Here is a 25,583-nt window from a genome sequence, read left to right as displayed (position 1 = left end):
TGGTACAGCCACTGTGGAGAACAGTATGGAGGTTCCTTAAAAAACTAAAATAGAACTACCACATGACCCAGCAGTCCCACTACAGAGAAAAAGTAAATACACCCAGAGAAAACTAATTTAAAAAGACACATGCACCCCAGTGTTCATTGCAGCACTATTTACAATAGCCAGGGCATGGAGACAACCTAAATGTCCGTCAACAGAGGAATGGATAAAGACGATGTGGTACATACACACACGGAATGCTACTCAACCATAAAAGGGAACAAAATTGGGTCATTTGTAGAGATGTGGATGGACCCAGAGACTGTCATTCTTTGTTAAAATGGTATATATGCCCTCAAGCCTATCCACTCCTCTGGGTTTTTACTTAAAGACCTCCATGTACATATAAAAATATCAACAATAGAATTTGTATGCTTTGCTCCTATTACTCTCTTGTATGTTTAATTCTCAGGCCCAGCCTCAGAATCTAAGAGGGTATAGAAAAGGTCTTTCCTGCCATATGTTAGTTTATCTTTTTCTTGTTGACTTGCAGGCATTCTTTATATTTGCCTTAAATTTTTTTGTTACACAAGTTAATGAATATTTTAAAATTTCTCCTTTTAACTTTCATTATGACATCTGAGTTATAAGACATTTTAAATTCTAATATAGTTTTATCTTGTGTTTCTATATAGAGAAGATCTTCCCTATTCTAATGGCTTAAACACAATTAATTTTCTTTCAATGCACATATGATTCTGCTTTAGATGTTAAATCCACCTGGAATTTATGATGAATTCATCTTTATGATCAACATTTTTATGATGATGTTGTTTTTTTCCCACATCAACTGAAATATATATTTAATAGTGCATCTTTTATCCATTTATTTGAAAGGCCATATTTATGAACTAGTAAGGCTTCTATCTGCTTTGACCCAAGTGCTTCATTTATTCTGGGGCTATTGGTAATTCTCCTTCGCTATTCCTCAGTAGCATGTTGGACACCTTCAGACCTGGAGGACTCATCTTTCGGTGTCATATCTTTTTCATCTTTTATACAGTTCATGAGGTTCTCATGGCAAGTATACTGCGGTTTGCCATTCCCTCCTCCAGTGGATCACGTTTTGTCAGAACTCTCTGCTGTGACCCATCCGTCTCTGGTGGCCCTTCACGGCATGGCTCATAGCTTCACTGAATTACACAAGCCCCTTCATCATGACAAGGCAGTTGGGAAAGATTGAGGGTAAAAGGAGAAGAAGGCATCAGAGGGTAAGATGGCTGGATGGCATCATGGATGCAATGAACATGAACTTGGGCAAACTTTTGGAGATAGTGAAGGACAGGGAGGCCTGGGGTGCTGCAGTCCATGGGTCACAAAGAGTCAGACATGACTGGGTGACTGAACAACAACAAGGTTAAATAGGTATTATTCAGTTTCTAGTTTCTAATATTCTTGCCCAGGGATTTGACATCTTCTTTATTTCAAGTTTTTCAAAATGCTTCATACAGAAAATATTACCTTGCAAGACATTAAATTGAAATTTGCTAACATTTATAAAAAATACCAACCATAGATTGAAATAAAATGTTCACTTTAATCGTTATCACACAAATGTTTAGTTACAGTTATCTGAAAATTATAAGACAACAATTTGTGCATGTCACATTCATGTTACTATCCATATAAGAACAGCTACACATAATCATTTATTCAACTACATCAGGATAACACACAAGGTTTTGTTTGCTCTAGACTTCTCAGTTAAAAAGAAACACCAAATAAGGAAACTGAATTTCCAAAAATTAAGTTATTAACAAAATAAATAATAAAAATTATTTATATTTTGACAACTTTGAATTATACTTACATACTATTATTTCTCCAAACCAAAAATTACAAGGGTCACTGTCAGGATGAAAATACATATTTTTAAAGCTTTTTAAAAATATGCTATTAAGCTTTAACATGACTTGATTTATTCTTGGCACATGTGGCATTTTGAAAAGTAAAAATACACTTTGCCAATTTTACGTTATTGTGCAGGTATAAGAGAAAGAGCACAGTTTGGGAGGCAGAGAGACCTGTGTTCAGTTACCAGCTTTGTTCCCAAGTTGTGTTGTTAGGCTGGTCAATTACTTCTTGGCACTGGGGCCAGGATTAAATTAAATAATGCCTATTTTAAAATGCATAGCATGGGCACTGAATGAATGATATCTCCTTTCCCTAATTTACTCACATTGAAGCAAAAGCAAAATATCACAGTTGTATGTTCTGGTACAATTTGAAAAATCTAGGAAAAAAATGGGAAATTTAAAAATAAAATCAGTGTATTTTGAAAAATTGCACTTTTAAGAAATAAGGAAAGCTTTCATCAGGTTTAAATATTTCCCAATAAAACTTAGTGCCTACTATACCCTGATTTTAAAAAAAAGTCCTAAAATATGATAAAATGGTCAATGATTAAGGACTTTTGGTTTTCTTTTGTGCTATTGATATAAAAATAATGGCTATATTTAAGGCTCATTAAGTGATAGTTTGTAGTTGCCCTGAACCAAATCTGTAGTCTTGAAGTTGCACTATTAAAACAGACCTACTGCCTTGAATGACTATCACAGAGAAATTCCCATAATATTCTTCATTTCAACAACCGTGGCCTCCTTACTGATTTTAAGTAAGGGATCATTTGGTGGCATGTGGCCATATAGCTTGTCTGTCTTAAAGATGATTCTTATACACATAATCACTTTTTCATGCTAAATGTCTGGTGCTTAGAAGATCTAAGGCTCCTGAAAACTAAATCGTCACAAGGGAATAGCCTACTCTGGACAGCAACGCTTCCATCCCTATTCTTAGCACTGAAGATGCAGAAACAACCCTATTCTTATTTTCTATCCTCACCACCTAATAAATCATCTTTCCAAACCTGACTGAAAATCTCCTCCTCCAGGAAACTTTCCCTAACCAAACTTCCCACTCCTCCATTTATGTCCCTGACACTCATGTGTAATTTGTATAAACTTCAACCTGCATATACTTCTATTCATGTTTTGTCTTCTACTTCCAGCTAGGATACAGTCTCTGACTTTGTAAGCTTCCACAGTGTTTAGCACAATGAATGCATGTATGTATGTGACTGTGTGTATGTACGTGGGGTGTGTATGTGTGTGTGCTGAATGAATAAAAGACTAAGAACCTGAGTGGGGTGTAGGGTAGGAAAAGTTTCATAATTTTTCAGAACTCAAAATTGCTAGACCTTCCTAATACTAAAATTTCTGATTTCCAAAGCTATCTGAGTTTGGTTTTGGATATGTCAATAATAAAAAGGCAGTGAAAAAAATGTTTAAAAAAACCTTTATGAAATATTCCAAAGGTTTTTTAATAAGTTACTAAAAGCACCAAACCAAAACATCTTACTAAATAGTGGGATAATCTTTCCTATAATTTTATAAATGGAAATTTCTTTTCATTCAAGACAAAGAATACTGAACAGGAATAGGTGTTGTGAATCAGGATAAAAAAGGCAATTCATTCTAAGTCAGTATCTAACACACATTTTGCAATTAATCTGAAAAGCCTTCTGTGGTACATATGTATGCTTTGCTAAGAAAAAGAATGGTTTATTTTAGGATGTTGTCTGGTACTATAAAATAAGATACATATACTGAAGCTGCTATTTAACAAGGAAAATTTTGTTTATAATAGCTGTTACTATTAAAATAGGATATGTTTTAAAAATTATTCTTAATGTGTATATTTTCAAATTTGCCTGACAGTGTCCTTTTGAAAAATCTGACAATTTGTAGTTAGATTACAGACATTTGAACTTTGTTTCTACAATTCAAAATATTACACTTACATAATAACAAACAACAATATATTGTAGCTTTTTTACTGAAGCACTCTGCAATTAATATTTAAAGCTTTTCCATAAAATAAAATTCATTGTACTTTTTGTAAGTAAAATTACACAACACATAATGTACACTATAGTTACATTAAGAACAAATAAAATGAAGCATAAAAATTCTGTACCATAACAATGGATTGTTTTAGCTGTCATTCTAAATGTTAGCTTATTTGTTATGAGTTTTTAATCTTAAACCCAAGAACCTTTATTTTGAAATAATATACTAAAAATATCAAGTCTGGAGTTTAAAACTCTGTTATGCTCTTTTTTTCTAGATCGTCTAGGAAATACGAGAAATGAGACACAGAGATAATTCTATTACTGCAAAATGCCTCCTTGCTTCCCCATATACCTCTATATCATTTCTAGAGCAAATGATACAGGACAATGGCAAATTACAACTTTGGCAAATTATAAGCTCATTTAAGTGGTTTCTTATTTGGAAAAAAGAAAAACTAAGAAGTTCCTTTTTTGGCTTATTCATTCTCAATCTTTTTTTTCTCTAATATATAACAGTACTATAAAAGCACTTCTTAAAATGCTCACTGTTTAAACAACACAAAATGAACTGGAATAATTTATAGAATTAATCAAAGTAGATACTAGGGTGAGGTCCTAGAATTTGTTACACGTAGGGCTAAACTTGCAAGAGATCGCATGGCAAAAGTAGAGACTTTATGGCATATCCCAGCTTTTGAAATATAGTTAGAAGCCAATCGAAAAAGCCTTTCAGCACCAAAGGTATTGAAGTGCCCAGGAAGTACTTTCTCTACCAGACCTCTGTCCACTAATTCTATCAGACGTTCACAGGTTCCAACATAGTCACTTATCCTGCTGTATGGGAGCCAATCAATTAGCGATCCATCATACACGACGTCTCCACTGAAGAGAATCTTTCGGTCTTTGTCATGCAAGCAAATACTGCCCCTAGAATGACCTGGCATGTGCATAACAGTGAGCTGCCTGTCACCAAGGTTGATCACATCCCCTAAAAATGAAAACAGAATTCACAGATAAACATGTTAGATATTTGACTTCAATCACTCAAAGAACAGCAGAACACAACAGTTTCATAGATGTTGGGAAGATGATATTTATTTTACTTTTATTGTAAAAGTAGGCTAGTAATAAAAGATAATTTAAAATAAGTTGCCTACATTTCATTTCTGTTGTTTATTAGACCAGTGTTTGCCAAAGTAAACAGTGGAACACAATTTCTGCTGGTTGTTATAATACATAAAAGAAAAGATTCAGTGGTCAAATAATTTGGAAAACTCTTCCTTCAATGAAAATTAAGCAGCTTTCTTTTCTGCAAGTTATGCTAATGTACATTTAATATGCTAATGTACACTGTGGATATACACAATTGAGATATGGCTGTATAGTTTCACAAATTTATTTGACCAAAAAATTCATTTTCAGAACATCCATTATACTAACTTCCTGGTGACAAAATTCAATAATGATGCTCTAGTGAAGGGTATGGTATTTTTGCCCTTTGTTTTATCACTCTGTGGAAATTAAGGTCTGAGGAATCAGTACAAATGATGATGCTCTGGCTACTGCTATTGCCGTAATAAACTTCTTAGTCTTGGACCCAGGAACTTCAAGTCTTCCATCAGAATCCACTAAATCGTCGCACCTAACTTACTAACCTACAAATAGGGTAAAATCTCAAACTCCCCCCAGTTATTTGACAGTGGGGACGAAACTGAGCTAAATGAATACAAAATTGCTTTTTCACTGCATTTAAACCTACAAACTTAGGTAAATCATAATAAAAGATTCATATTGCTATCTCTAGTGAAAACATAAACATATACAGAAAAAAAAGTCAAAGAAATATAGCTAAAACTAATAGTGAAATTTAAATGGCATAATAATCAGGAGTACATCAAGGCTGTAAATTGTCACCCTGTTTCTTTAATTTATATGCAGAGTACATCATGAGAAACGCTGGGCTGGAAGAAGCACAAGCTGGAACCAAGATTGCCGGGAGAAATATCAATAACTTCAGATATGCAGATGACACCACCCTTATGGCAGACAGTGAAGAAGAACTAAAAAGCCTCTTGATGAAAGTGAAAGAGGAGAGTGAAAAAGTTGGCTTAAAGCTCAACATTCAGAAAACGAAGATCATGGTATCCAGTCCCATCACTTCATGGGAAATAGATGGGTAAACAGTGGAAACAGTGTCAGACTTTATCTTTTTGGGCTCCAAAATCACTGCAGATGGTGACTGCAGCCATGAAATCAAAAGACGCTTACTCCTTGGAAGGAAAGTTATGACCAACCTAGATAGCATATTCAAAAGCAGGCACATTACTTTGCCAACAAAGGTCCGACTAGTCAAGGCTATGGTTTTTCCAGTGGTCGTGTATGGATGTGCGAGTTGGACTGTGAAGAAAGCCGAGCACTGAAGAATTGATGCTTTTGAACTGTGGTGTTGGAGAAGACTCTTGAGAGTCCCTTGGACTGCAAGGAGATCCAACCAGTCCATTCTGAAGGAGACCATCCCTGGGATTTCTTTGGAAGGAATGATGCTAAAGCTGAAACTCCAGTACTTTGGGAAGAGTTGACTCGTTGGAAAAAACTCTGATGCTGGGAGGGATTGGGGCAGGAGGAAAGGGGGATGACAGAGGATGAGATGGCTGGATGGCATCACCGACTCGATGGACGAGTTTGAGTGAACTCTGGGAGTTGGTGATGGACAGGGAGGCCTGGCTTGCTACGATTCATGGGGTCGCAAAGAGTCGGACACGACTGAGCGACTGAACTGAACTGAACTGAACTGAATCAGGAATCACTGAATATAAAAGACAACAGAAGAAAAATAAAGGCATAAACAGGAAATGAGACATAGAAAACAAATGACAAGATGGCAGACCTAAATACAACTGTGTCAGTAATTATATTAAATATGAAAGGGATAAACATCCTAATCAAAGGCAAAGATTGTCAGACTGATTTAAAAAGCAAGATATGTACTCAGTCTACAAGAGAGGAACTATAAAATCAAAGCGAAAAATAGGATGATAAGTCATACCTTATAAATATGAATGACAAGAACTAGAGTAGTTATATTGTCAGACAAAATGGATTTTTATATAAAGAATATTACTAGAGAAAAGAGGTACATTTTATGAGGACAAAATTAGGTCAATACCTAATGAAAAAAAGTCTAAATGTATATGTACCTTAAAAATTCATAAAATAAAAACTGAGAATTAAAATAAGAATAAACAGTTGAACAACTGTGCTTAGATATTTGAATAGTTTGAATAATTCATAATATAAGCAGATAGAAAATCAGTACAGATGCAGAAGACTTGAACACCACCACCAGCCAACTTGATCTAGCCGACATATATAAAATAATTCATGCCAAAAGAGCAAAGTACACATTCCTTTCAATTGCACACGAAAGAGATGCTTTGTTATACCTGCACACTGAAAACTACAGTAACACTTTAAAGAGAAATTAAAGAGAATGTGAGCAAAAGGAGAAATATGCCGTATCCATTGATTGGAAGACTTGAAACTGTTAAGATGGTAATTAAATTCAGTTTTTCCTTAGCTGCACTCTCTAATATGTACTTTATGAGATAATACAAATGTTCTGTACCAACACTAGGCAATATGGTAGCCACTAGCTATATGGCACGAGAAATAAAGCTAGTGTAACTAAGAAGCTAAAACTTTCATTTTAATCAATCTTAACTAATTTAAATTTGCATTAGATAGCTACATGTATTAATAGCTACACTGAGAGAAGAACTATACAAAGAAGATCTTCATGACCCAGATAACCATGATAATGTGATCACTCACATGGAGCCAGACATCCTGGAATGCAAAGTCAAGTGGGCCAGAGGAAGCATCACTATGAACAAAGCTAGTGGAGGTGATGGAATTCTAGCTGAGCTCCTTCAAATCCTAAAAGATGATGTGGTGAAACTGCTGCACTCAAAATGCCAGCGAATTTGGAAAACTCAGCAGTGGGCACAGGACTGAAAAGATCAGTTTTCATTCCAATCCCAAAGAAAGGCAATGCCAAAGAATGCTCAAACTACTGCACAATTGCACTCATCTCACATGCTAGCAAAATAACGCTCAAAATTCTCCAAGTCAGGCTTCAACAATATGTGAATCAAGAACTTCCAGATGTTCAAGCTGGATTTAGAAAAGGCAGAGGAACCAGAGATCAAATTGCCAACATCCGCTGGATCATTGAAAAAGCAACATTGAAAAGCAAAAGAAAAACATCTACTCCTGCTTTACTGACTATGCCAAAGCCTTTGACTGTGTGGATCACAAGAAACTGGAAAATTCTGAAAGAGATGGGAATACCAGACTACCTGACCTGCCTCCAGGGAAAGCTGTATGCAGGTCAAGAAGCAACAGTTAGAACCAGACATGGAACAACAGACTGGTTCCAAGTTGGGGAAGGAGTACGTCAAGGCTGTATATTGTCACCCTGTTTATTTAACTTATATGCAGAGCACATCATGCAGAATGCTGGGTTGGATGAAGCACAAGCTGGAATCAAGATTTCAGAAAGAAATATCAATAACCTAGATGCGCAGATGACACCACCCTTTTGGCACAAAGTGAAGAGGAACTAAAAAGCCTCTTGATGAAAGAGGAGAGTGAAAAAGTTGGCTTAAAGCTTGACATTCAGAAAACGAAGATCATGGCATCTGGTCCCATCATTTCATGGCAAATAGATGGGGAACAGTGGAAACAGTGGCTTACTTTATTTGTAGGGGGTAGCACTCCAAAATCACTGCAGATGGTGACTGCAGCCATGAAATTAAAAGATGCTTGCTCCTTGGAAGAAAAGCTATGACCAACCTAGACAGCACATTAAAAAGCAGAGACACTACTTTGCCAAAAAAGCTCTGTCTAGTCAAAGCTATGGTTTTTCCAGTGGTCATGTATGGACATGATAGTTGGACTAAAGAAAGCTGAGTGCTGAAGAATTGATGCTTTTGAACGTGGTGCTGGAGAAGATTCTTGAGAGTTCCTTGGACTGTAAGAAGATCCAACCAGTCCACCCTAAAGGAGATCAGTCCTGGGTGTTCACTGGAAGGACTGATGTGAAGGTGAAACTCCAGTACTTTGGTCACCTGGTGCCAAGAACGGACTCACTGGAAAAGACCCTGATGCTGAAAAAGACTGAAGGGAGGCGAAGGGGATGACAGAAAATAAGATGGTTAGATGGCATCATTGACTCAATGGACATGAGTTTACGTAAGCTCCAGGAGTTGGTGATGGACAGGGAAGCCTGGCATGCTGCAGTCCATGGGGTCGCAAAGAGTCAGACCTGACTGAGCGACTGAATTGAACTGAGCTACATGTGGCTAGTGACACAATGGTAGATGTATAGATTCAAGAATCTCAATCAAAACCTTGACATTTTTTTTATAAAAACAAAATCTGGCTCTAAAATTTATATGAAATGCAAATGACCTGGAACAGCCAAACCTGGAAGACTTAAACAATCGAATTTCAAGAATTATAATGAAGTTTAAATAATCAGGAGAGTGTTGTGCTGGCTATACGACAGACATAATCGATGAAAGACACTCGAGTCCAGAAGAAAACATTCACATATATGGTCAGTGGATTTTTGACAAAGGTATCAACAAGGATAATCCACTGGCTAAAAGGACAGTCTCTTCAACTAATTGGCCTGGACTACTTTGGAAATCTATATGTAAATAAACAATAAAGCACCTCATAACCTTTCACAATCTTTGCATGAAATGTTCCCTTGGTATCTCTAATTTTCTTAATGAGGTCTCTAATCTTTCCCATTGTATTACTTTCCTCTGTTCTGTGCATTGATCACTGAGGAAGGCTTTCTTATCTCTCCTTGCTATTCTTTGGAACTCTGCATTCAAATGGGTCTATCTTTCCTTTTCTCCTTTGCCTTTCACTTCACTTCTTTTCTCAGCTATTTGTAAGGCCTTCTCAGACAACCATTTTGCCTTTATGCATTTATTTTTCTTGGGGATGGTCTTGATCATCTTGTGGTGTTGGAGAAGTCGCTTGAGAGTCCCTTGGACTGCACGGAGATCCAACCAGTCAATCCTAAAGAAAATCAGTTCTGAATATTCATTGGAAGGACTGATGTTGAAGCTGAAACTCCAATACTTTGGCCACCTGATGCAAAGAACTGACTCACTGGAAAAGACCCTGATGCTAGGAAAGACTGAAGGCCGGAGAAGGGGCTGACAGAGAATGAGGTGGTTGGATGGCATCACCGACTCTATGGACATGAGTTTCAGTAAGCTCTGGAGTTGGTGATGGACACAGAAGCCTGGCGTGCTGCAGTCCATGGTGTTGCAGAGTCGGACATGACTGAGCAACTGAACTGAACCTTTCACAACAGTAACAAAAATTAACTCAAAATGGATCATAATCCTAAATGTGAGAGCTTCCAAAAAAATTAAATAAATAAGAAAATCTTTGTGATTTTGGGCTTGTCATAGAGCTCTTAGAATAACACAAAAAGCATAAAACATAAGGAAAAATGATTAACTGGACTTCATCCAAGTTAAAAACTTTCTTGCCCAAAAAGATACCATTAAGGACTTCCCTGGTTGTGCAATGGATAAGAATCTGCCTGCCAAGGCAGGGAAGAGAAGTGTTAGTAGCTCAGTCCTGTCCAGCTCTTTGTGATCCCATGGACTGTAGCCTGCCAGCCTCCTCTGTCCATGGGATTCTCCAGGCAAGAATACTGGAGTAGGTAGCCTTTCCCTTCTACAGGGGATCTTCTCAACCCAGGGATTGAATCTGGGTCTCCTGTATTGCAGGCGGATTGTCGGCCATCTGAGTAATTCAATTCCTGGTCTGGGAAGATGTCACAGTTTGCACAGTAACTAAGCCCGTGCACCAAAGCTACTTCAGGGCCCGCTAGCTGCACTGAGCCTGTGTGCCAAAACTGTGGAAGTCCACACAGCCTGGAGCCACAGACTGCAACTGCTGAAGCCTGCTCACCTACACAGGCTTGTGCTCCACAACAAGTCAGCACAATGGGAAGCCCGTGCACCACAACAGAGAGCAGCCCTTGCTCATCGCAAGTAGAGAAAGCTCGTGTACAGCAATGAAGGCCTAGTGCAACCAAAAAAACAAAGACAAAAAAATTTGCTTACTTAAAAAAAAGAGGAAAGTATTAAGAAAATGAAAAGACAGGACATACACTGGGAGGGAACACTTGCAAAATGTATATCTGATAAAGGACTTGAATTAAGAATATATAAAGAACTCTTACAGCTCAACTAGGAGAAAACAAAATTTCAATTTTTAAAAAAGAGAAAAGATTTTGATCAGATCTTTCGACAAAGAAGATATCTGAATAGCAAATAAGTGCCTGAAAAGATGTTCAACATAATCAGTCATTGAAGTGAAAGTGAAAGTGAAGTTGCTCAGTCGTGTCCGACTCTTTGCGACCCCGTGGACTGTAGCCTACCAGGCTTCTCCGTCCATGGGATTTTCCAGGCAAGAATACTGGACTGGGTTACCATTTCCTTCTCCAGGGGATCTTCCCGACCCAGGGATCGAACCCGGGTCTCCCGCATTGGAGGCAGATGCTTTAACCTCTGAGCCACCAGGGAAGCCCAAATGCAAATTAAAACCTCAATGAAATACCACTACATACTCACTAGAATGCCTAAAATCAAAAGGACTGACAAAATTGAGTGCTAACAGTGATGTGGACAAACTGCAAATTAAACACTGCACTTGGGAATGTAAAATGGCATAGCACTTTGGAAAACAGCTTGGCACCTTCTTAAACATTTAACATACGTTTACCACGTGTGCGTATGCTGTATGCCACATTCACCACACAACCCAGAAATTCATTTCTAGCTATCTACCTAGGAAATAAAAGCATGCATCAACATAAAAACTTACATGTACACTTTCATGCTGCATTATTCATAACAATTCCAAACTAGAAAGTTCAAATCTCCTTCAACAGGTGAACATGTAAAATGTGTTCTATTGATAAATGAATAGTTTCTCAGCAACAGAAGGGAATTATTCATAGATAAAACAACATGGATGAATCTCCAAAAACAGCATGCCAAAAGAAAGAAGACACAAAAGATTGCATGTGATTATGTTTTGTATTAAGTTTTCAGAAAAAGAAAACTATAATGGCACAAACATGTCAGTGGGGCCTGGGTGGGAACAGAGGTTGCTCTGGTCTTGTCTCGAAACCCAGTAATTATTAATACAGTAAGATAGAATTCAGTTCGGTTCAGTTCAGTTGCTCAGTCATGTCCGACTCTTTGCGACCCCATGAATTGCAGCACGCCAGGCCTCCCTGTCCATCACCAACTCCCGGAGTTCACTCAGACTCACGTCCATCGAGTCAGTGATGCCATCCAGCCATCTCATCCTCTGGCGTCCCCTTCTCCTCCTGCCCCCAATCCCTCCCAGCATCAGAGTCTTTTCCAATGAGTCAACTCTTCGCATCAGGTGGCCAAAGTACTGGAGTTTCAGCTTTAGCATCATTCCTTCCAAAGAAATCCCAGGGCTGATCTCCTTCAGAATGGACTGGTTGGATCTCCTTGCAGTCCGAGGGACTCCCAAGAGTCTTCTCCAACACCACAGTTCAAAAGCAGCAATTCTTCGGTGCTCAGCCTTCTTCACAGTCCAACTCTCATATCCATACATGACCACAGGAAAAACCATAGCCTTGACTAGACGAACCTTTGTTGGCAAAGTAATGTCTCAGCTTTTGAATATGCTATCTAGGTTAGACATAACTTTCCTTCCAAGGAGTAAGCGTCTTTTAATTTCATGGCTGCAGTCACCATCTGCAGTGATTTTGGAGCCCAAAAAGATAAAGTCTGACACTGTTTCCCCATCTATTTCCCATGAAGTGATGGGACCGGATGCCATGATCTTCGTTTTCTGAATGTTGAGCTTTAAGCCAACTTTTTCACTCTCTTCTTTCACTTGCATCAAGAGGCTTTTGAGTTCCTCTTCACTTTCTGCCATAAGGGTGGTGTCATCTTCATATCTGAGGTTATTGATATTTCTCCCGGCAATCTTGATTCCAGCTTAATTAGGTACTCTCAAATTTTCCCACATTCTAGTCATAAGGGGCCAGACTCCTTCACAGGATAATTGTTTCAGATTTAAGGTGCTTCTGGTGATCAAAAACCACTGCCATTTGCTGTATGATTGATAAGTAAGGTAAAGGATATTATAGGTAAGTTGATTTAATAATAGAACTGTTGCAGACAGTTTAATAAATGTACAGAACGAAGAAGAATGAGGGAAGTTTGATGCTAAAAATGAAGCTGTAGAGAATTACCAATGGAGGGATAGAGTCTTATGGATTTTTGATATTCAAGGCCAGGTGATATTCAAAATACTTAGCAGTAGATAAGACATAAGCACCCACCTATCAAAATGGACACCAATTGTAAACAATTGATAAGGCCACAGTGGTGGAATATTATTAATATTAGGTCTGCCATTACCATATGGCTTTATAAATACCTCCCCTATGCTTATAATGCTAACACATATAATTTCATCAAGACCTCTCTTACAAGAACCAAAATTGTCTATGAAATATATAAATATCATATATAAATTTATGTAAAAAAAAAATATATATATCACATACTATCTATCCTTTCAAGCCTTCACCCTAACCCAGTTGTCACCACATTCCAACCACACTAGACTTTCCTTGGCTTCTCAAATATCCTTTCCCAACTTGGCATTCCCCATTTTTAATTTTCATTTCACTTTTAATTAAAGAACTAAATTACATATTTCAAATAAAACATTTCAGGAGGGCTTAAAATGCCAGAAAACATTCTTTGCCCCATTCTGGCTCTATCTCTAATCCTGCTCCCAACAGGCAACCACTGTTAACAATTTTAGCAACTTCTTCTGGTACTAGATATGTTGTTTGTTGTTCAATCTCTCAGTCATATCCAACTCTTAGCGACTCCATGGACTGCAGCATGCCAGGCTTCTCTGTCCTTCACTTTCTCCCGGAGTTTGCTCAAATTCATGTCCATTGAGTCAGTGATGCATCCAACCATCTCATCCTCTGTCATCCGCTTCTCCTCCTGCCTTCAATCTTTCCCAGCATCAGGGTCTTTTTCCATGAATTGGCTCTTCGCATCAGGTGGTCAAAGTATTGGAGCCAAAGTATTATTTACAGATGACTACTGGGTATAATCATCTGTAAATAATGTTTATATCTCATACTCTACTGATTTCATACATGTATTATCATTTCTTGGTTTTTAATTTTAGATGTTATCCACTGACTTCCACTATGAAACATAAGGATTTTTAGTAGCTCTTTTTACTCCTCTCTACCACCATCACAACACATGTATACATTTCTCATCCTCCCACCCCTCGAAAGAATGATGACTCAACTGCTTAGATCTGGAATCCTCTATGCTTGAGGTTCCATCATTGTCAGTGTCATCCTTTGCCATCATCCTGAGGCTTCAACTTTGTCTTGAATTAGATCTTCTATTTCCTATATTCCATGTCTTCCTCTTGGTTTATTCCCTTATTTTGAAGGGAGTTAGGGTGAAGTTTCTCAGTTGTGTCTGACTCTTTGCAACCCTATGGACTGTAGCCCCCCAGGCTCCTGAGTGCATGGGATTTTCCAGGCAATAATACTGGAGTGGGTTGCCATTTCCTTCTCCAGGGAATCTTCCCAACTCAGGGACTGAACTCAGGTCTCCCGCATTGCAGGCAGACTCTTTTTCTCTGAGCCACCAGGAACTATAAGATGTATCTTAGTGGCTTCCTAAGTAACAGCATGTGGGAAATAATTTTTTGAAAGCTTGACTGATACTGGAATGGATGTCAGAATTCTAAGTTGGAAATTGGTTTTATTCAAATAAGTCACAGCTCTTCTTTTCTAGCTCTAAAGCCATTACGATTGGTATAGATGACCTTTTTTGTTTAAATTTGGAAGTCTGTAGACTCTTCTTTGATCCCAGCATTCTGAAATTTTATAATAATGTGCCATGGGTTGAATATGTTTTCATCTATGGGCTCTTTCAATCTGGAAATTTACATCCCTTAATCATGGGATATTTTCTTTACTATTCTTTTTCTCTACTTTCTCTATTTGCTCTCTCTGTGCTCTTATTATTCTAATGTCAGATTTTTCACACTGGTTCTTTACTAGTTTTCTCCTAGTTTTTCATTTTGCTTATCTGCTCCTTTTCTAAGTTTTCAACTTCATCTTCCAGACCTTGCACTAAATAATTTCTGACATTTTAAATTCCAATGGTTCTTTTAGGAGTGTGAACATGGTTCTGCCTGTTGCTTATTTTTATGGCATCCTATTGTCTCTCAGGTATCTTGAATGCAATAGTTTCTGTTATCCCCCGATGATATTAATGATTGTCCGCTCTTCTCAAGTCACTTTATGTTCTTTTAGTATTTTACTTCATGTGAGAGGATTTTCTCAGATTTTTTTTCATAATGCTTGATTACCTGTTTAAGAGTTGGAGGATAGTGAAAAAGCTGTTTGAAGCACATGCATGACACCTGGTGATGCAGACTTCACTGCATTCAAGCCAAGAATTACCTAGGAATCAGCATCTTAATCTTTACCCCAGGGCTGGGCAGATTTCCAGATAAGATTCTTCCAATTTCCTACCTGGAGGCATGGGGGCTAAAGGCCTGGCTCTTATTCTTTTGGGAAACTAGTAAAGAACATATATATTATCTATTATTTTTCTGCATTTTTATATACATTCACATACACTTATCCCTTCTCTTTTCCATCTGAAGCCGTGAGCTCATTAGTACTCGGCATCCCTCAGTCAAGAAACCCTTTTGCTTCATTCTCCCCAGAGAACCAACTAACTCTGGGGAGAGGCACATTCACTTAGGGAGAAGAATTCCAGAGTTCTAACAGCTTCTTAAGTGGCTTTCCATCAATTTTACTTATTTTAGTTTTCTTCCTTTTGCCCCTGCTAAGGTACTGGCTACTGCTAATTCTTGAGCCTATTAATCTCCTGCAGAACAAAGTGGACAGGCTCTCAATTTTCTCTTGCTGGCATAGGATAAAACTGCTAACTCAGTCACCACAGGATTGGCAAGATCCCCTGGAGAACGAAATGGCAACCCGCTCCAGTATACCTGCCTGGGAAATCCCACGGACACAGGAGCCTGGCGGGCTACAGTCTATGGGGTTGCAAAGAGCTGGACACGACTTTGCAACTAAACAACAATGCAAAACAGAACCTCAGTCAATGTGGATTTATACATAAAACAGACAAACCACGGTCCATTTGCTGCAGTCTTAGTGAGATTTTGAGAGGGAGTCAAATTAAATGTGTTCGTTCAACCTGCTGCCTCTCTGGAATCTTCTTTGTTTTTAATCTCCCCAAATGATCTAAGTTTACCTAAAACAACTCTTGTACTGTCTTGATGACTCTGGGAAAATCATTTAAACATGTATAACAGGAGCCAAAATGCCTGCGTCTCGTGAAAAACAGACAGAATGATGTGTGCCCATTCATGAAGAACGTGCTGTGTCTATCTAGGGTTTATTGCTGTCTTCTTATAGGAAGATACAGTTTCACTATTAGTAGGGTGAGTAGGTTTTTTCATCAAAAATGATGCAGTGGATGATGACCTCACCTTATCCTCCTCCCTCATATGCAAGTCAGCTTTTGGGTCAGTGATACAGAGCACAGACTCCTGCTTCTCCACGACGGGTGATCACCAATACACTAAATGAAACGGATGTAGTAAGCTAGTGAAACCAGCCTCCTTAATTTCTAACTGCAACAATGAAGACTATGCTGTTAGGTATGTGCTGTTCACATGTGTGCATAACTGTATATGAATTTTTTTTGTATATGATTTTTTATATAAATATTTTATATCTCTTTCCAGGCATCTGGATTATAATAATATTAAATTAGCAGGCCACACCATTCAGAAGAGACAGGAAATTAATATTCCTGAGAGAAGAGGATATTGGATTCTACTTGAGAGGGTGAGACATCCAGCTCCTAATGAAAAACAACTTTTAATTTAACACAGTAGTATCACCTTCCAAGTGTTTAGTAAATATTAAGCTTTCTTTTCACACTTTCAAAGGCTTAAAGCACCACACAGGTAGGTTGCATGTTCCCTGCAACTCCGAAAGCCTATAATTCTAGCATTGACTGGGATTTAAGAAATCTGATTTCTAGTCCAGGCTCTTTCCCTAACAGGCTATGTGATTTCAGGCATAATATTCAAGCCTGTGTGGACTCTTCATCTATAAAACAATATTTCTTATTATTCTTTCATCATTGATTTCCTGACACAGGAGCCAAAGTAAATAAATCAAAGGGCATTTATTCTTTTAAACAGCTTAAACATACTTTAAATACTGATGCAAAACTTCTCTTTTTGGGGGGGGGGTCTGAGTTAATTTAGTCTGAATACCCATAAATTGTATGGAAATCCTGCTTCTAAAAGTATTAATTTCAAAGAAATATAGTAATTAAAAGCACATTTAATATAAATTTAAATTTAGTTTTCTTTCACCTCAAAGTGTCAGGTAATGTAAGGCTCCCATCTAAACCACTTTTTTTAAATCTTCAGATTTAAAATTTTAATGAACAGACTTCTTAAAGTGGTGTGTAAGGTATAGAATATTGCTATTTTTTATATGTCAAGTGATCAAGATCTCATCTGTAAGATAAACCCATTTTCGTAAAGTACTTCATTATTTGTCATATAGGTTGGTCATAAAGTGAGCCTTACTGTACTGCAGCAACTGGATTTTTTTTTTTGCCTCAGAACAGTTCAATAAATTAAACTGGCAAATAAAATAGTTTCAAGATAGAAAGGAAAGGGGGTTTCATATCCTATTCAGAATTACCATAAAAATTTATTTTGGGGGTAGGATTAACATGTGATCTACATGCTTTGATCTACTGTGCCTGGGTTGGAATCCTAGCTTTTGTCTCAAGCTTGCTCTGTGGCCCCTAGGCAAGCCATTTAATTGAAGCCATTTAAGTAGCCTCACTTCAAACGTGTTGGAGGATAAAATGGTATCAACAGTAGCATTCTATATCATATATGAAACGAGTCGCCAGTCCAGGTTGGATGCACGATACTAGATGATTGGGGCTGGTGCACTGGGAGGACCCAGAGGGATAGTACGACCCAGAGGGATGGACGACCCAGATGGGAGGGAGGAGGGAGGAGGGTTCAGGATGGGGAACACGTGTATACCTGTGGCGGATTCATTTTGATATATGGCAAAACCAATACAATATTGTAAAGTTAAAAAATAAAATAAAATAATACCTTGAAAAGAAAAAATTAAAAAAAAGTAAAAGAACAAAGAACTTAATGCACAAATATCACTGCTGTGACCAACTGGCTCAATGGTTTGGCTCAATCATTTAAGTGCCTGTGTGGGGTTGGAAGGGTTGGAACCCTACACTATTTTATTCTATTAATTTCTTTCTGAATCCCATTCTGTTTTTCGCAGCGCCAAAGAGGCCCAAGGTTATCTATGCATTAGCCCACATACTTCACCATTATGGGAACAGCTTCCTTATTAATCTTTCTCAGGCCTGGCTTTCAGCCAGAACAGAGAACTGTCATAACGTTAAGACTCAGGCACATTCTACTTCGTACGTTCACTATCAAGCTTTTTCTCTTGTGAGGCAGCATCAGGAGCAGAAACCTATCTGGAAGCTAAAGATGCGTGAGCAGATTAGAATCACTGCTCTGCAATGGCTTTCTAAGCCTACAGGTGGGCAACTGTCCGTACTGAGCCAATGGAGTGAGCAGTTCTCAAAAAGCACAGAGCCAACGACACGCACTCTCTCCACGAAGCGTCATTCCTTAGAAGTCTTTTCGCTAGAAAAGTGCTTGCAAATGACGGACATGTCTGAGGGGGAAAGAATGGGAATCCTAGTGACCAGTTTCTAGTGGTGTTACTGCACACCGTAGACCTTCCAGAGAAAACTGACTAGGGGGTGGGGCTGGCTTTCAGTCGAGTACGCGGCGTCGGTACCCGGCGTCAGAGCTGGTCTCCTGTAGGAAAGGTTGCAATGGCCTTCCAGCGACTCGATGGTGGAGTGAGTGGGCTTTTTGGCCCCCAGGGAGAGGGGGAGGGAGAAACTGAAGCAAGTGTTTCTGCGATATGACAAAACAAACCAACCTCCCCACCTCACACCCTCAACCTCACAGCCAAGCAGGTCTGCATCAAGCATCCCTCGGAACCGTCTCTCCCCCAATCCCTTCCCTTAAATGAGACAGCAAGCGCCCGAGAAGGGGGCGGGGGGTGAGCATTACCGTCCTGCAGGACGAGGGTGGGCTGCACCGCCTGCACTCGGAACTGCCTGGCCCTCCAGCCCGGGCTCGGTGCCCGCACCACCTCGCTGTCGGACAGCCAGGTCACGGTCTCGAAGTTGTCCCCGCGGGCCAGCGCCTCGGCCTCGGCGTGGTGCACCGCCACCCGGTCGAACTGGTAGAGGCCGCCCGAGTGGTCGAAGTGCACGTGGGTAGCCACGGCCAGCAGCGGCCGGCACGCCGCGTCGTCTCTGGCCGCGCGGTCCCGCAGGAGGCCGGAGGAGTACAGGTACTCGGGGAGGCTACGCAGCCCCAGGCCGGTGTCGATCACCACGTCCTGCTCGGAGCCCCGCACCAGCCAGATGTTGGCGCGGTTGCCCGACTCGTAGAAGCGTTCCTGAATCCAGAAAATGCCGTCGCCCAGGGACTTGTGGGCGTACCACTCGAGCGCCGACATGCTGCGCGGGGTATGGCGGCCCAAGCCGAGAGGGGGTTTGTGGGCGCGCGCGCGCGTGTGTGTATGAGTGCCTTCCCGCGGGCGGTCTGTACTCGGGCGCTGCGGCGGTGTAGAGCCGTCTTGCCCGCAGCCGGGGACGAGGCGCAGAGCCGGGAGGGGGCGGGCGGGGGATGCGGCTGCGGTGGGTGTGTGTGTGTGTGGGGGTGTGTGTGTGTGTGTGGAGAACTAGGCGAGGAGGAAGGACTCGGGGAGAGGCGCTGCCTGGCGCGTCCGCCCGCACCCTCACGCCGGGTCCGCGGAGAGCAGACGCCGCTGTCCCCGCGCCGGGGCGCCGGAACAATCGCAGACGTAACTGGCCGCAGCAACAGGAACGTTAACGCACGGGCCAATGCGGTCGTCGGGAGATCCAGAAAGTGACACGCTTCCTAACCTCAGGGGGGTCGGACCGCAGAGCCCTTAGAGCGAGGCGGGGGGTGGGAGTTCGAGGAAGCCAGGCCGCCCACCCGCCGCGCACCGCTAAGCGCATTTCCAGCCGGCGCGGAAAGAGTCGGGCCGAGGCTCGGCGAGGGGCGGGGCTGGAGGACTACGGCGCCTGCCGAGGGCTAAAAAAGCTCTTGGCCCGGAGGGCGGGGCCTCGCTCGGGAGTGGGCGGGGATAACTGGTTGGGATCCGAACGCCGCTGGGAGGCCGCGTGGAGGGAGGAGCGCGCCTTCTCCAGAGGTGGAACCGGCCGGCCCTGGAGCGCCGGAACCTTCGGTCTGCACCCCTTGGTTGCCGGCCGGCACTTCAGCTGCACGCTTTCCCCGAGCCTCGAGACTTAGCGAGCAGGTAACTGAGGAGGCAATCGAGGGCTTGGGAGGAGTTAGGGTTGTGTGTGTGGGGTAGTTAAAGGGGCACGTGGAGAAGGTGGGAGGAAGTCAGCCGTGGAAATTAATTAAAGCGCCTCTGGGTTGAGGGGCGTTGGAAGATTAAGCTTTGGGTTCCTTCTCCTAATCCCATCACTCTTAAAAAACCGTAGTCTCCACACTTTACCTAGTCTACATTTAGGACTGTTTGCGGTGAGTTAAAAGGGAATTGATGCTCTAACTGACGCTGTGATGGGCTCAAACGCGAGTCATTGCTGCAGACTTGCAGCTAAGGGCAGGATATTCAGTATGTTTTCTTAACTGTTAGCACTTTATCCTATATCCCAGGCAGGGAGGGATGTTGTTGATAAGGTTTTTCTTCTCTTTTAAAAGAATTATATATTCGTTCCCCTGCCTTCCCTTGTTTTTTCGTGAGTTTGTCCGCTCTTGGAAGAGAGCAAAGAAAGTTGGTAGAGAAAGACTAAACTAAAGAGGGGGAAGCAGCCGCACCTTGAGGAGACGGGAAAAGTGGATAATGACATGGGTGTGGCCCCACCAGCCGCAGAGATCACCCCCACTAATAACACCAGGTTCCTCCTGTCCCCATCCCGAATCTTCTCGCTGTTGAAACACCCAATTAGGCTTCAAAAATTCCCTTGAGAACTTGACTAACCTCCCTGCTCAGCCAGGAGAAATTATGAAGACTCATGAGACAGCATTATGAAAGATAATTATGAAAACACTTACCGTGGCAGCTACTAATAAGCCTTCATAGAGGGAGAGGTGTATTCTCCTCCCCTACAGTTAAGTCTTGGATGAGGATGTAGCCTTTCTGAATATTTGCCTAACCTGGTTAGAATTTATCCAGACATTCAGTTCTGCAAGCTAAGTGATGTGTAAAAGTACAGATTTTTTTTTTTTTTAAAGATCACAATCTGGGTTCTCAAGTAATTTGAAGGAAGATAATATTTGCACACAAATGTTGGCAATATAAAGCAAATGAGATATGTCCCCAGAGTAAGTAAAAACTAGGTTCTATGAGAATATGCATGGAAGGAACTGAGTAGCAATTTGAGCTGGCCTTAAAAGACCACTGTTGGCATGATCTCAGCAGGGACATACAGACCTCTCTGTCATTTTATTTTTCCTCTAGTCAAGGGAGGTGAATTGCAGTGATATCCTTACCAGGCTATGAGCTCAGCAATAATTCTCCCAATTTTTATTGGACTTTTGCCAGGCTCTGGTTAGTAATAGGACAGGAAAAGGTGAATGAGTCTTCAAAGAGGCCTTCACACTTACAGATCCTTCTGCTTGTACCCTTTCCTCTATATATCCTTTCCTAGTTCTCAGCATGACTTTTTCCTTCACTGTGTCAGGTTTGTGTTCAAATATTACAAGATACAAGAGAACTTCTTTATCTAGTCTTTCTATAATAGCACCCATGTTTCCTGTTTTTTTTTTTTCATAGCACTGATCACTATCTGACACTTTCTATAAAGTACATTTTTTTTTTCCATTTCCCATAATAGATTGTGAGCACTATGAAAGCAGGGATTTTGTTTTGTTCACTATTATATTCCAATTATGTAGAAGATGGTCTGACACAGAGGGTACTTAATAAATACTTGAAGAGTGGATAATTGAAGAAATTACTGAGGAGATAGACAAGAACTGACCATTACAACATGATTTTTTAAAGGGCAATAAAGGCAGTGTGTGTGCTATGTCCCTTCAGCCATGACAAACTCTACGACCCTATGGACCATAGATCCTATGGACACAGGCTCCTCTGTCCATGGGATTCTCCAGGCAAGAATACTGGAGTGGATTGCCATGCCCTCCTCTAGGGGATCTTCCCGGCCCAGGGATCAAACACGCATCTCTTATGTCTCCCTCATTGGCAGGCAGGTTCTTGGCCACTAGCGCCACCTGGAAGCCCCCAAAGCAGTGTAGCACTTGGGAAACAGGAAAGAGATAGGGCTGCCTCCACTTAGGGTGGAAGAAATGGTAGAAGATAAGTCGTATTTGCATAGACTTTTCAGTGATGATGGGGCTTGGGCAGGTGAACGTGGCATTCCAGGCAGAAGGAACGCAATGTGACAGCGGGAATAGCAGAGTTGGGACTGGTTAGAGTTGGGGTGAGAGGGTAGTACAGGATGCAAGAGGCAGAAAGTTAGACCCCAAAGTTCTGTTAGTTAAAAAGAGTGATACATTAAGGTTTGTGTTCAAGAGTGATGACTGGAGAATGGATTGAAAGGATGAGTCTAGCCATTAGAGGGGCTTCCCAGGTGGATAAGTGGTAAAAAATCTGACTGCCAGTGCAGAGAGACGTGGCTTCAATCCCTGGGCCAGGAAGATCCCCTGGAGGAGGAAATGTAACCCATTCCAGTATTCTTGCCTGGGATCTTCCATGGACAGAGGAGCCTGGAGGGCTACAGTCCATGGGGTCGTGAAGAGTCAGACACGACTAAGTGGTTGAGCATGCATAGGCGGCCATGAGAAGTTTACTTGTTCTGTATTAGAGATCCAGGCAAGAGATGTTGAAGCCCTGAACTAAGGCAGAAGTAAAGAAAGGCAAACTTGTAAGAAGGGACACAGAGCTGATTGTCTTCTGTGGTTAGATGAGGGGATCAAGGGAGATGGAGACAAGGTCAGCATGACTGTTAGTTTCTAATTAGGGCAATTTATGTGTCATTCATCAGGAAAGACTGACCTGGCTTTCAGTGCCTCTCCTAGCTTCCATGTCTGCTTCTATCTGTGTATTATTCACCTAGGGAATATGTGCAAGAAACTTAACTGTGTGAGACGTGGAGGACAGCACAGTTAAGCCACAATTATAACTCATAAAACATTAGACTGAGAAGGAGTTTCTGAGATGAGCTCAATCCCTGCCTCAGGGTTGTTTCTGTTATTAATTAGAATAGGCTTTCGCAGGTCAGCTCCTGGGTGCTTGAACTGCACCCATGAAGCTCTCTCAGAACAATGTTGAATACGAATTTTCAGGAGGCATCCCAAAAAGGAAGGGTAGTACATCTGATTTTACATCTTTCAATCCAATTTATTTTGCCATTACTATTTCAGTTCATTGTAAAGATTAAAGATATTGCCGGGATTTGAAAGATCTTCAGCTAATCTCAAAGTGTGCTACAGGCAGCATAATATAAATATAAGGACAATGGAAAGGTAACCTGAACATTTAACTCAGTCCTGACTTTGTTAGGAATTCGCTCTGTCTTTAGGCGCTCCATTGACTTTTCAGTGCCTCACTTTCCTACATAATGGGAAGTTCAGTCTGGAGCCATGGTTGGTAATTTAGGTTACACACTGGAGTCTCCTGGGGTGATTTAAAAAGTCCTACTGCCTAAATCCTACCTCTGCAGATTCTGATTTCCTTGTTCTGGGGTGATGTTGGAGGGTTTCTTTATTTTTTTTTCCCTTTATGCTGTTGTTTTTTTAACTCTCCTGATGATTCCAGTGTACAACCAGGTCCCAAACTTAGTTCCAGAAGATAACAAACAAAAACAAAAATTCTTAATAGTTGGCTGAATAATTTGTATTTCTTTGGGTAAATTTGCTCATCAAATCACCGTGAGTTCAGATCAGTGGCTTAGTTGTGTCTGACTGACTCTTTGTAACCCCATGGACTGCAGCACACCAGGCTTCCCTGTCCTTTACCAACTCCCAGAGTTTGCTCAAACTCATGTCCATCGAGTCAGTGATGACATTCAAACATCTCATCCTCTGTCGTCCCCTTCTCACGCCTTCAATCTTTCCCAGCATCCAAGTCTTTTCCAATGAGTCATTTTTTCGCATCAGGTGGCCAAAGTATTGGAGTTTCAGTTTCAGCATCAGTCCTTCCAATGAATATTCAGGACTGATTTCCTTTAGGATTGGCTGGTTTGATCCTTGCAATCCAAGGGACTCTCAAGAGTCTTCTTCAACACCACAGTTCAAAAGCATCAATTCTTTGGTGCTCAGCTTTCTTCATACTCCAACTCTCACATCCATACATGACTTCTGCAAAAACCATAGCCTTGACTAGACGGATCTTTGTTGGCAAAGTAATGTCTCTGCTTCTTAATATGCTGTCTAGGTTTGTAATAGCTTTTCTTCCAAGGAGCAAGCATCTTTTAATTTCATGGCTGCAGTTACCATGTGCAGTGATTTTGGAGCCCCAAAAAATAAAGTCTGCCACTGTTTCCACTGTTTCTCCATCTATTTCCCATGAAGTGATGGGAGCAGATGCCATGATCTTAGTTTTCTGAATGTTGAGCTTTAAGCCAACTTTTTCACTCTCCACTTTCACTTTCATCAAGAGGCTTTTTAGTTCCTTTTCACTTTCTGCCATAAGGGTGGTGTCATCTGCATATCTGAGGTGATTGATATTTTTCCCAGCAATCTTGATTCCAGCTTGTGCTTCATCCAGCCCAGCATTTCTCATGATGTACTCTGCACATAAGTTAAATAAGCAGGGTGACAATATACAGAATTGACGTACTCCGTTTGCTATTTGGAACCAGTCTGTTGTTCCATGTCCAGTTCTAACTGTTGTTTCCTGACTTGCATAAGATTTCTCAAGAGGCAGGTCAGGTGGTCTGGTATTCCCATCTCTTTCAGAATTTTCCACAGTTTGTTGTGATCCACACAGTCAAAGGCTTTGGCATAGTTAATAAAGCAGAAATAGATGTTTTTCTGGAACTCTCTTGCTTTTTCCATGACCCAGCGGATGTTGGCAATTTGATCTCTGGTTCCTCTGGCTTTTCTAAATCCAGCTTGAACATCTGGAAGTTCATGGTTCACATACTGTTAAAGCATGGCTTGGAGACTTTTGAGCATTACTTTACTAGCGTGTGAGATGAGTGCAATTGTGCGGTAGTTTGAACATTCTTTGGCATTGCCTTTCTTTGGGATTGGAATGAAAACTGACCTTTTCCAGGCCTGTGGCCACTGCTAGTTTTCCAAATTTGTTGCATATTGAGTGCAGCACTTTGACAGCATTATCTTTCAGGATTTGAAATAGCTCAACTGGAATTCCATCACTTCCACTAGCTTTGCTCAT

At 40.8% G+C, this 25,583-nt stretch overlaps 2 protein-coding genes across 6 annotated transcripts in view; one reads left to right on the top strand and one right to left on the bottom strand.

Annotated features, from left to right (window-relative positions):
* Positions 1-1,562: 1,562 nt before the first annotated feature.
* MBLAC2 (metallo-beta-lactamase domain containing 2) lies at positions 1,563-19,679 on the bottom strand. Its single transcript, XM_006080245.4, has 2 exons — positions 19,226-19,679; positions 1,563-4,883 (listed from the first exon to the last, which is right to left on the bottom strand). Exons 1-2 carry the CDS (start codon positions 19,677-19,679, stop codon positions 4,498-4,500), a joined length of 840 nt encoding a protein of 279 aa, XP_006080307.1. The 3' UTR covers positions 1,563-4,497.
* The window catches only part of POLR3G (RNA polymerase III subunit G), a 45,261-nt gene continuing 39,235 nt past the window's right edge, over positions 19,558-25,583 (top strand). For 2 of the 5 annotated variants that reach the window (XM_044947308.2, XM_006080241.4), the window contains exon 1: positions 20,354-20,507. The gene's annotated coding sequence lies outside the window, so the exon portion shown is untranslated. Of the gene's footprint in view, positions 19,690-20,353; positions 20,508-20,619; positions 20,738-25,583 lie in introns of those variants that run through there. The other 3 variants (XM_006080244.4, XM_006080243.4, XM_044947307.2) reach the window with 3 other exon arrangements.

This window comes from Bubalus bubalis, chromosome 9, assembly GCF_019923935.1.
Source record: "Bubalus bubalis isolate 160015118507 breed Murrah chromosome 9, NDDB_SH_1, whole genome shotgun sequence".
NCBI lineage: Eukaryota > Metazoa > Chordata > Mammalia > Artiodactyla > Bovidae > Bubalus > Bubalus bubalis.
Note: the sequence above shows the minus strand (reverse complement) of the source record. Positions and strands in the feature narration are given on the sequence as shown.